Source organism: Amphiura filiformis, chromosome 16 (assembly GCF_039555335.1).
Source record: "Amphiura filiformis chromosome 16, Afil_fr2py, whole genome shotgun sequence".
NCBI classification, from domain to species: Eukaryota; Metazoa; Echinodermata; class Ophiuroidea; order Amphilepidida; family Amphiuridae; genus Amphiura; species Amphiura filiformis.
Genome location: NC_092643.1, coordinates 56,744,833 through 56,756,625, shown reverse-complemented (window position 1 = coordinate 56,756,625; position 11,793 = coordinate 56,744,833). Strand labels below are relative to the sequence as shown.

The 11,793-nt window shown below is 39.3% G+C and overlaps 2 protein-coding genes across 2 annotated transcripts; both read right to left on the bottom strand.

The window, feature by feature from the left end:
• Positions 1-293: 293 nt before the first annotated feature.
• Positions 294-5,522, bottom strand: LOC140136246 (dermatan-sulfate epimerase-like protein). The gene is made up of 3 exons (XM_072157968.1): positions 4,549-5,522; positions 1,305-3,546; positions 294-885 (listed from the first exon to the last, which is right to left on the bottom strand). Exons 1-2 carry the CDS (start codon positions 5,405-5,407, stop codon positions 3,296-3,298), a joined length of 1,110 nt encoding a protein of 369 aa, XP_072014069.1. The 5' UTR covers positions 5,408-5,522; the 3' UTR covers positions 294-885; positions 1,305-3,295.
• LOC140172758 (dermatan-sulfate epimerase-like protein) lies at positions 5,430-7,821 on the bottom strand. Its single transcript, XM_072195888.1, has 2 exons — positions 5,549-7,821; positions 5,430-5,433 (listed from the first exon to the last, which is right to left on the bottom strand). Exons 1-2 carry the CDS (start codon positions 7,819-7,821, stop codon positions 5,430-5,432), a joined length of 2,277 nt encoding a protein of 758 aa, XP_072051989.1.
• Positions 7,822-11,793: the final 3,972 nt, after the last annotated feature.

Sequence of the window (11,793 nt, the reverse complement as noted above, 5' to 3'; positions counted from 1 at the left end):
GTAAATTCCCTAAATTGTATTCTGTGTTACGGTGTAAAATGTGTACGAAGGTCGTATTCATCGATAACTTAAGCTGGCCCGACATCCGACTCATTTTGATAGTCAAAAACTAATCAATAATCCTATAGTTGAAGTGGATAATAAGCTTCTACCTTAGATGACCGGTTATAGAACTTTTAATAGCTCTGGTCTTTGTTTGCTTTTGCTAAATCCTGTTCAAGTGGTGGGTTATCAGGCATTGTATTTTGTACAGGTATGCATAACCAACAATTAACAATGAGAGAACTTTCTTAAACCTCGTTGACTTGGGGATGATTTGAAATGACCGCCAATTATGACTGTTTGATATATATTGCCAGCCATGTGGAAAAAGAGACACATGTAAAAACGTAAAAAGCTATAATTTTGTTGAAGGAGCAAAGTTTAACAAACCATAACCCCGCTTCTGGATATCGTTTGAAGTCAAATGATATACCATTTTAAAGTTTATGATGTTTATTTTTTAAACACGAAATAAAACAAAATTGACCGGGGGAGGAATTTACGGCTCATTCGCCGTGGACGGTCACATATATCTATGTATATTCTAATTTAAAAATACAAGAATTCAATGCTTATTCTGGTTATATATTTGATAAAATAACTTATTTTGCATGAACTTTCTTCATGTATAGTAATGCACTGTTCCCTGATACCTTACTTCTTTTATTACTGGCAGGAGGAGAAAATATCAAATCTTACTTGCCCATAAATTCACAATAATTAAATCCATTTAGGGCACTGTCAAATTTATCAGTATTCTCTTTTGAAAAGGGTATTCCAGTTGAAATCAAATGAACTTACACAGGGGTGCAGATTTCAAATGGAGTCACCGATTCAGGTAACCTAGAGTCCTAAGTTTTCCGTTTTACGAAAAATGGAAGAAACTCACGGAATCGGAGGTACAACACGCAAAATGACATTTGTGTATGATGTGACAAAAATTGTTAAAAGATAAGAGAAATAAATGTTAAAAACAATCATGAGTTGTGCATGTCAATTTTTATGATAAAAATACTGTTTAATATACCGAAATAAAGGTATATTACCAAGGCATGAACCCCCTATATCCCTCCAAACATCGTAATAGTCGGCCTATTATCGTGAGAATATTCCAATCAGAGCATATTGATCGCGATATTGAACACTTCATTGTTTATACATTTTAAGCTTTATTAATGACACGGATTTACAAATTTTACAACACAGATTACAACACGGAAAATGGATTTTAGAAAACGGTAAACTTCGGACTCTAAAGTAACCCCATTTGAAATAACATCTGTGTGGGAGATTAAGGTCATGTGTTCCGTACGGGGTGTATGGATTTCAAAGGGAATAGCCCACTGACGAAGTGAGTTGTAAAAAATTCTGCTTTAGTTCCTTAGCAAAGGTTTTGAAGAGCTATTTGAACCAATGACCAATAGAAAATATAGAACATGCAAATCATAGAAGAGGTAAAAAATCACTCTTAACATGTGGAGTGTAACACAAACCAGCCAGGATCAGCTCCCTGCATTCGTACAGGTTACAGCGGGATAATTAGTGCTCAGTATGTTCTTTGTTCAGAAGAATTCCAAGTTAACTTGAGTTTTCCCAAGAGCAAACTAATGAGACTACTGTACTGAGGCTCAAACTTGTACCCTTGTGCGTCAGAGTCTAGTGCCTTATCGACAGAGCCATCATTACTGCTATTTAACGATGACAATGTAAGTCTACAGAAGTTACTCATCGGTAGAATACCAGCACAGTCACCTACAGAGCCTTTATTTCACCCATTTGAAAAAATGTGGCCAGCATTTGATATATCTATACTCAACTCTGCACGCACTGTAAATCTATATATTGCAAATTTGTCGGCAGAGTGCTACACTATCGTAAGTGCAATAGAATGTAATAGCTGCCTTTTGTAAAACACCTATTGTTTGCAGCACAAACCCCTCATTGTAAAGTGTTGATGTTCTGTATTACTTGCCTGATGCCCACTAAGCTAACCCAAGATATCACCTTTACATGTAGTACATGTAGTTGTGTGTTTTTCTTGTGTTATTGGTTAAAAGTAAGTACATTTATTGAAATGTTGCAAATGGCAGCTATTACATTCTACTGCCCTTACGATAGTGTGGCACTCTGCCGACGCAATGTTATGAAGACTACTACCAGGTTGGTTTCATGCTTATGTATTGTGGCTGTACAGGGCGACAGGTAACCTATTGTTGTCACACAGCAAGCAGTAATCAGTTTGCCCGCTATCCTGTCAATCAACATCTTATCTAATTGGGGGGTTAGGGTTAGGGTTAGGTTGACAAGAAAATACTGAGGTTACCTGTCGCCCTGTAGCTGCTTGTGAATAGCCCACTGCATTACTATTACAGATCCCTATAACTTACAATGCATATCAATCAACTCTGTGAAATTGTAAACTTGTAAACTTACATGTGTCTTAACTTACAATGGATGTTGCAACTTCTGATGCGTTGCAACGCTGTGTAAATATCTTCCACAGGGGGAGTATGAATTTCAGATGGAATTATCGCATTGCAGCTCCATTTGAAACTCACCCTCCCTCAGTGGAAGATTCAGGTTGAATCTTTCACAGAGGGTGTATGCAATTCCATAATGTGTTCATTCCATTTGAAATTCACACTCCCCCTGTGGAAGATATTTCCAAAATCTTCCACAGGGGTAGTGTGGATTTTAAATGGAATAGCCCAATGGATTTTGATTAACATCATAAGTTTTTCAATCTTCAGCATCAACCATATACCTGGATGTTGAAATACATGTTGTATACTGTTATGTTAGTCATGTTAATGCTCAAGTAAAATGTTTGAAATTACAAACTATCATACAAACAGGTACTGGTCATTTTGGGACAGTCTGTATGGTAGATCTGATGGGTCCAAAGATACTAGACAAGGAGAACTCAGACCCCCGTGCATAGTGATGCAGAGAAATCTGCTATATTCTGGATTGTCGTAGTGGGAACCAAATACACCCCAAGCATATTTATTAGCAAAAGCCTGAAATTGAATGATGATTGTGTTTAAAAAAAGCAAGCATGAATGTAGCACAAGTTGTGCATGTGCATGTAGCATATACCTGGTAAACATGCACTTAAAATGCTTTGCAAGCCCATGGCAAAATAATACAGAGGTACACATTTTCCCATCCATGCATGACACCCAAACATGGCAGAATCCAAGTTCTCCCCAGCTGATTTCTTTGGATGGATGACATACACAACTACCCTACCCTATTGGGTTTCTTTAGACATTGCATCATCTGCTTCAGACTTGAATCTCCATGGTCCCATCTGCGTGTAGCCAAGTTTTTCCATCAGTTGACCGCACACCTCCTCGATGTCTCCTATCTGGTGTTCAGCCAAATCCTGCTGCCATCTTGTTACGGTGGTTTGAGATATGACGCCCTCATACTCTATCTTGTAAATATCGCTGTTTGTCGCTTGAAGAAGCTGATGCGTCATCGTAGGTGGGAGTGGAAAGCCTGAGAGAAGGTGTGGCACGTGAAAGAAAATAAAAATTATGAACACAATTGAAAAGTGAAGCAACGTCCTGGAATGAGATTAGTTTTTTTTAAATAAATTTTACAGACATTTTATAGAAACACTGGTCAGTTTGTTGGAATAAGTGAAATGAACATAATGTGCTATTCCAGTTGAAATCCATACACCCCTGTGGAAGAAAGTACCTTAACCTCCCACAAAGGGGAAGTGGATTTCAAATGGAGTCACCCATTCAGGTAACCCCATTTGAAATTCACTCCCTGTGTGGAAGATTAAGGTCATGTCTTCCACAGGGGTGTAAGGATTTCAACAGGAATTCACCCCTTCCATGGTTCCGCCATATTGGGTAGAGCCTCAAACTGGTAACAGACATGAAAGAAAGAATTGTGCCAGATCGAGGCTCTACCTTCAAACTTGATGAGTATGGAAGAAGTGAATAGCCCAATCTTTTAACCTACCAACTTAATTATTGGCTCCCTGTAAAAATGTGAATTCAAAACAAGATCATTTTGTATTGTTATTTGAAGATCAAATCTGTTTATGGCATATGCTCCCAAACCAGGGTGCTAGCAGTGGCTCAGTCTCCAATAATTTGGGTGTGGGGACTTGAATACCCTTCAGCTCCAACCCCCTCTCCAGATAATTCCAGGTGAAGTAAACAAACTATGATCAGCTACTGGAAAAATGTACGTTTTTGACTTACTTTTGGTCAAATTGTCTGTTACCCATTCGTCAAATGACACTCCTATTACTTTACAGGTGCCCTTTGTTTCCATTTTGAGAATAGACTGGCTAAACATGGGTCGATAGTCAAGAAATGAACACATTTTACAAGATCTGGATGTGCTCTGTTCATTGGGGTACATTTCGTCACTATCGACCCATGTTGCACTAAATGTAGCTATCAAATCAGCACAGAAAATGAAATGAGAGAAATGCATTATGGGATCTTTAAGATGTCTTCTCTTGTTCCAATTACTTACCTATAAATTTGTACACCAAGTTGGCTGTGTTCTCTCCATTACTGACTAAATCTTCAAATCTGACCAATCTGGAATTGCTCTCTGGTAACGATGTTACTGTTCTCAATACAGCCTGAGTGTTCGATGACCACAACCAAGCTAACAGAAGATGCGGTGGGGCACTCTTGAGTTCATGAAGACGCTCCCGGAGTTTGTCGTATTCTTCCGCGTAACGCCCGTTGGGTATACAGTCGTCGTCTGCTTGCTCAAACATTCTATCCACCTCCTCTTGTACGTTCAGTTTTTTATACAAATCCATGTTGTCACGCAGAAAAGTTGCTATCCATGATCGTGGATCACGGACAACATGAATTGCACGCAAGTTGTTTCCAAGGATACCGTGTAACCATGGTAATTTAAGACCCCAACTACCACTAGTGAAGTGCAAAACTGTTTGTGCATTGGGATACTTTACGATGTGCTCATGTAAATCCTGCGTGGTATACTCTTTATAAATCACATCCGACTGTTTCAGTACACCTTCATCTGGTTCATCTAATATTGCATCTGACACAAAAGTGGGTAAATTTTGACGCAGCAATTGGATCCAAGTTCTCATTTGTGGATGTTTGGCTAAGTCTTCATAAGTCCACAAGCAAGCATCAGCGAATGTATTCAGTCTAAATTTGGGCGCTCTTGGCATTTTCACGACAGACGACGGAAGCTGCACATAAGCGACATCTGGATTGTTGTAGAACAACCATCCAATCAGCTCCGCTCCTGACCCCGGAAGTGCTGTGATTACAATAGAGGGCAGTATTTCTGCCGAGCCATAAGACCGATGATAGTTCGCTTTGGAGAGGTATTCAACATAAAACATGAAGACTGACTACATTTAATGGCTAACTGTCCAACCACAAGCAACCAAATTAGCATGACAATTGTTAAAGTGACCTTTGACCTTCGATGTAGTTTCAATCGCAATCGTCCTTTCAGGAGGTATAGCGCCACACAAGCTGACATTGTGAACCCAAGGGAGAGATTGACTGTGTTAAACCACTTTGCACTGTCGTCATTTCCTGGTTGTTCAGTGGGAGTTGCACTTTCATTCGCACCAAAGTTGATCAATTTCCCATTCTTTAACTTCACCGATGCAAACCCTGGATACCCTAAGAACTGATGACGTGAAATGGGGTTGCTATGGTCAGTTGCTATGGAAATATCATATGTCTGTGAAGAGGTCTTAACAAGTAGTTTGGCACCAGCATTTGAGCTGTCAACAAATTCAAAGTCGGTAAGTGTAGCTCTGTATCCGACGAGGACATAAGCAACTGTAACACTTCTACGAGATAATTTCATTGTGATATTAACATAATTTGTTTCCACAGGTTGAAACTGAGATGTGTGATCTTTTGGTTTCATAGCTAGCGTTGCTTTTGGACTTTCCCCTGTGTCGCTCACCCAGAACATCCGCATATCACCATCATCCGTTGAAATTTTAACCCCAGAGAGGTGGTCCTTGAATGTATCTTGCTCAAAAGATGAGGCAAGATTGTGGAAGAAGGTACTAAACTGAGATACTGGTGAAACAGTTTTGGTTTTTATATGATCCAGAACAACCAAAATCTGATGATTGACAAGAAGTAAGCTCCTGTACACAGATTCCAATTTCATAGATGAATCATATGCTTGGACAGCTTCCCCACTCGTGAATATCAAGTCATTATTCATGCTTGCTGTGATCAATTCTGCACCATACTTGCTAGCGCTTGGTTTGCGCCATCCTAACCACTTGCTACACTCTCCTAATTGTCCTTCCCAAGGCTGAAAACACTCACTGGTTGGTGAAGGTGCAAATGACCACCCATTGTTGAGATACGAATACTTGGAAGCATACAAACCATCCGTAATGAATAGCTTCCCAGCGGGGGCAAAAATAAATGTGTTTTGATCTGGATGTTCATGCCCCGGGTTAAAACTTTTCCAACCTTTGACCCACGATTGATACATGTTACGTTGGACAAGATCAAAGATGCCTCTTCCGTGAAGCTTCCCCGATTTGAAGGCAAGGAATGTATCCGTGTCCATCTTTGGTGATACATGACTGAATGTGACTACTCCCCAATCGTTGAATACATGAAGATCTGGCTTGCCGCTTTGAGGCGGTACTGTCTTGCCTAGCTGAGCATTGTACCAAATGAATTCTGTATGAAGTGTGCACCACAGTTGGCTTTCAGCTGGCAATAATTTCAGTTTTGTATCACTGCTTCTATGCTCTCGTATTTCGTGGGCAAGCCAGTTACCATAACCATTCTTTAACACATATGCATCGATAAATACCAGCTGACTCTCTGGCCCATAAAACCAATTATTATTGCTATCTGCAATACCGACTGTTCTTTGAAAATGAGGCAAGATGGTGTTGTAATAAAACCAAAAATGTTGCTTTATCCAAAATCCATTTGTATGGTCAACATCAAAATGGCGAAGGGCTAAGAAAATGTATTGTGTCACTGATCTTGATGTATAGCTCCCATAAGCAACCCCTTCATCCAAAGACCCATCAACAATATGATTCAATAATTTCATACTCTTCTCAAACATTCCCATTCCAAATTTTAGCCATGTCATGGCAGGTTCATAATGAGCCGATGCTACCAGACTACCGTGAATAAGGGCCAGGTAGTTTGTAGCAACATGATTTTGCAGTAAGAATCTACCCCAAGATCTGTACTTTGCAAAATCGTAAAATTCTTTGGTTACATTGACAATTCTTTGCAGATAAAGTTTTCTTCTAGGTGGATCCAATACAGGATACAGCATGTCATAAGCTGTTGTAAATCCTGTCAGGGAATGAGCTACTGGCACTTCATCATCTGGTATGGCGATCACCTGCCATTTGGGTAAGCTTACCATGATGTCCATATATTTCAGTGTAAAACTCTGAGCATTGCGATCTTCTGGAAATAAGACACAATAGAATGCCACGATACCTAGGTTGTTACCGTACACCTCATTCCACTTTGATCCAAATACCTTGTAATCTTTGGGAGGAAGATACTGTTCTTGCTTGGCTAGCATTGTCTTGACAGCGTTTTTGAGAACACCGGCAATTTTAGCATGCGTAGTGAGAGCTTTCAGTTGCAAACCTTCAACTTCTTCAGCACTGTAGTATAACATTGGATGTTTGGTGTACTTCAGTTTAGGAAGCTTATCTGCTGAAGTAGTATGAAGACATATAAGGAAGACCAACAAGGTAAAATATTGCACAAGTGAGATTTGGATTATTGCCATGATGATGTTACATGTACTACCGGTGGAATACTGACAAAGTGGTGGTAGAAGACTGGTTTTGTTCAGTTGATGTTACATACAGACACCGTCTCCGTAATTTAACCCAGCACCATTTAGACCTATATTGGTATAAACAAAAGAAAAATATAAAAGAAATTGGTATTACAAATTGTCACGTTTTGTCAGGGAATTGTACAAAGCCCACGGTCAAGTATCTTCCACAGTCAGATCTCCCAAGTATCAATGACAATTTTTTTATACTAAATAACCCCAATTTACTACAAACCATAGACTGTTCATATATGTGGCCCGTTCTGACAAATCCAGGAACAAAAATGTAAGCACTAGACAATATAAGCTTTAAAAAGATACCAATATTATGTACATAACATCAATACTTTTCAAGATATGGATAATTTTGTAAATGATACCTTGATATTTTTGCAAAGTTGCTATTCTAAATAATGGGATAATTAGTTTCCTGCCTTACACAGAATTGAATAGGGATTATCCCCGGGGGTGCCAGTTGAACCGTCAATGAAGTCATCACCGACCAAAATTTCGCGGTAAAAGGGTATCTTTTTAAGCATAGGCCACGTCCAGCGCTGGACGCCGAAAAGGGTCTCAATTTTGGTGTTTTCTGGAAAAAGGGTACCTTTTTACAATAGATACCGGTATGTCGGCGTTTTGGGTTCATGAAAAATCAAAGTCCAGTATTTGACGTCAGCCGCTGTTTTCGTTCCTGATTGTAAACAACTTCTTACTTCCGGGTCTGTAAGTGTAATATATTAGTCTTGTGCCCGGTCTTGTACCATGATTAAAACTCGGTGATGTTTGTGCATATATGAAAAAGTTTGGCCACAATATGAGCATAAAAGTGGTAGTATGAAGAGCAATATTTTTTTACTGCACGACCTTGTATTAGGCAAGCATGGAAAAACCCATTGTGCTCCGCATTGTTCACTCGTTATGGCTGATTGATTTCCATTGTTAGGAATCCCCGTGCACATCGAAAATATGAGTTTTGGTGATATTTATTATTATTTTGGATCAAAAGTGCCACCATTTGCTATCCACTAATAAACATGAATTTTATATCATCAGAAAGATAACTCTCTCAAGTGTTTATTCCAATGCGAAGAAAAATGTTAGCATGTTCTAGTGAAATGTTATGAAATTATTTATCAAAAAATTTGCTCAAAAAACTTGAAAAAGAAAGAAAAATGTCTCATTTCCCATTAAAAATTGAAAAACGTACAACTTTCTAAGTAAAAAGTGCCACCTTTTCCCAAAACGCAATGCATTTATAATTTATATTATTTGAAAGTAGATATATCAAAGTTTTTAATACCGAGCGAAGATATTTAAAAACATTTTTCGTTTTCCTGTAGTGGTTATAGATAGGTAGAAAAGTCGACATTTTACTAGAATTTCCTGTGTTAAAAAGACCTTTTGAAAGTGGCGCGAGCAGATGCTGCCGAGCGGGCTGCGTAGAGACGAGCGTAGAGACTACGAATTTTGTACAAGGTACAGATACTGTGTAATCGGAATGGATTACGACATACGTTTGACTGCTGAACCAGATATGACAGGAACCATTTTGGAAATCGTGAAGTGACATTTGCCATCGCTGTTTGTCACCCGCGCAATACACTAGGTAAATATTGCTTTCTACCTTCGTCAGTGAAAAGGGTCATTGGGACATGTAAGGTCAGTGATATGGGTACCTTTGTTTGCACCATGGCTGTGGTCAGTGATTTGGGTATCCTTTTTTCATAGCAGGTCAGTGGTAAGGGTTACCTTTCAGCCCTTGGGCATGTCAGTGTTTTGGGTGAAAATAAAAGTGTCTGGTCAGTGATGACAACATGCAATGGTATATGAGTGGCACCCCCGGGGGATTATCATAGTTCAATTGTTAATTATTGATTAAATAAACCTCGTTTTAAGAAGTACTTTAAAAGATTTGAAAGTCTACTCAGTCCCACAGTCAAATGCCATGAAATTAAGAATTCCAAAATTAGATTTTTTTTTATGGAAATGTCATCTGTAAAGGCCTATAACTCAAAAACATGTCTAGCGACTTGTTCCGGGTTTTGTTGGAGCTGGTCACATATTAATACTTATGTGGAGATAACATTCTCAATTTTCCTTTCCTTATTTTTGCTTTAGATGTTAACCATGCTCGGCCACTATGTCGGGCATTTGATACATGAGCATCTGGTATTCAACAGTAGGCCTTTTATTGCGGAAATCACAACAGGTGATTGCGACTAATAAAGTAATATATGATGGACATAACCCTTGTTATATGATTATGACAGTGATTCATTTCATTTCAGATTGCGACTCACTCTTGAAATGGGATATGTGATAGATGTGAGCACAGCCAGTGGTGGCACCATGAATTCATTTTCAGGGGGTCTTATTCTATCTGGGGAAAGTGGGGGAGCAAAGCCCAAGATTGGAAGAGGAGGAGGGACAGGGGAGTTCTCATTTTGACTAAGGGGACAGTGAGAAGGGCAAAGACCAAGTTTGGGGGACATTCCCCCACCCCAGTGCCTTCACTGAGCAGGACTGACTGTCAATCATCCACATTACACTAGCAAACAAATAGCACATTATTGAAATATTTTGACACATTCTTTAATATTTCAATTGTTTAAATCCCAAACACACATATACCCTCCCCCCTAAATATGCAGTCTCCCACAAGTACACCCCACGTACACACATCCAACATTAGTCCGAGGTGCTCTGACGATAACACTCCGATCGCCATACAATCTACGGTGTAGTAGGCCAGTGGGACAACGGAACCGCTACGTGAACGAGCTAATCCAACATATAAAATAGTAGCAAGTGAAAGCTGGGTCATTTAGCAGCGGTTTCTTTTACATGGAAAACCATTGTAAGGTACATGTATGCAAGGCTCTCGCGAAGGCGTGTTCGTGCGTCCAGGATGCAATTTTCTATTGTTGGATGCACTGTTCAGCAAGCTGCATCTGAATGCATGCATCTGAATGCATGCATATGAATTTTGCTTTTATTACTTGGGCCTCCGCCAAAATTATTGGGAGTACCTCACCCAGGCCACCGGGAGTTACCTTAATATTAGGTTAAAGGACTTATGGTGGATTGTAAAATGTTATAATCCACAACTCATAAAATGATGGGGACTCCATAAATTCATAGATGGCCTTTTCAAAAGGTCAAAAATGGTAGAAATTTAAAATTGCCCCTTTGGAGCTCAAACTTGGTGGGTGGGTGGATCTTGGACTGACAAATAAAAGTTTCCACAGTGACCTTTTTGTCAGACCTACGGTTAAGAGGTCATAGGTCAAAAAAGGTAGAAATTTCAAATTGCCTCTATGGAGCTCAAACTTGGTGGGTAACTGGACATTGGACTAACAAACAAAAGTTTCCACAGTGACCTTTTCGTCAGATTGATGGTTAAGAGGTCATAGGTCAAAAATGGTAGAAATTTCAAATGACCCCTGTGGAGCTCAAACTTGGTGGGTGAGTGGACCTTGGACAAACAAACAAAAGTTTCCACGGTGACCTTTTTGTCAGACCTACGGTTAAGAGGTCAAAAAACGTAAAAATGTCAAATTGCTCATAATGGAGCTCAAACTTTGTGAGTGGGTGTAACTTTAGCCAAGAAAGCTCAGGTTTGCATTTGTTAGGTCATCCAGGTCAAAGGTCAGGTCAAATTTCAAATTGAGGGCGAAAGTCAGGTCAAATTGCAAAAAAGCTGCAATTGAGCTCAGCTGTTAGGAAAGTGATCCCAGCCAAAGAACACACCCTGATTTTGAGATCTGCAAAAGCCAATAACCATGATAGCCGAAAACCGCGAAATACGGGTAACCGCCTAGTTGTTTGCAATATCAAAAACAAAACATATTTTTAAAATGATATCATTATTTTATTACAAACTGTATAAAAGCTATATAATAATAAAATAACATACTACGG

Excerpts from the sequence above, each read along its gene's own strand:
- LOC140136246 (XM_072157968.1), bottom strand. The coding sequence starts at position 5,407 with ATGTTTTATGTTGAATACCTCTCCAAAGCGAACTATCATCGGTCTTAT. Across the intron at positions 3,547-4,548 it reads CTTGGTGTACAAATTTATAG|GCTTTCCACTCCCACCTACG; the intron begins GTAAGTAATTGG and ends ACCTTCTCTCAG.
- LOC140172758 (XM_072195888.1), bottom strand. The coding sequence starts at position 7,821 with ATGGCAATAATCCAAATCTCACTTGTGCAATATTTTACCTTGTTGGTC.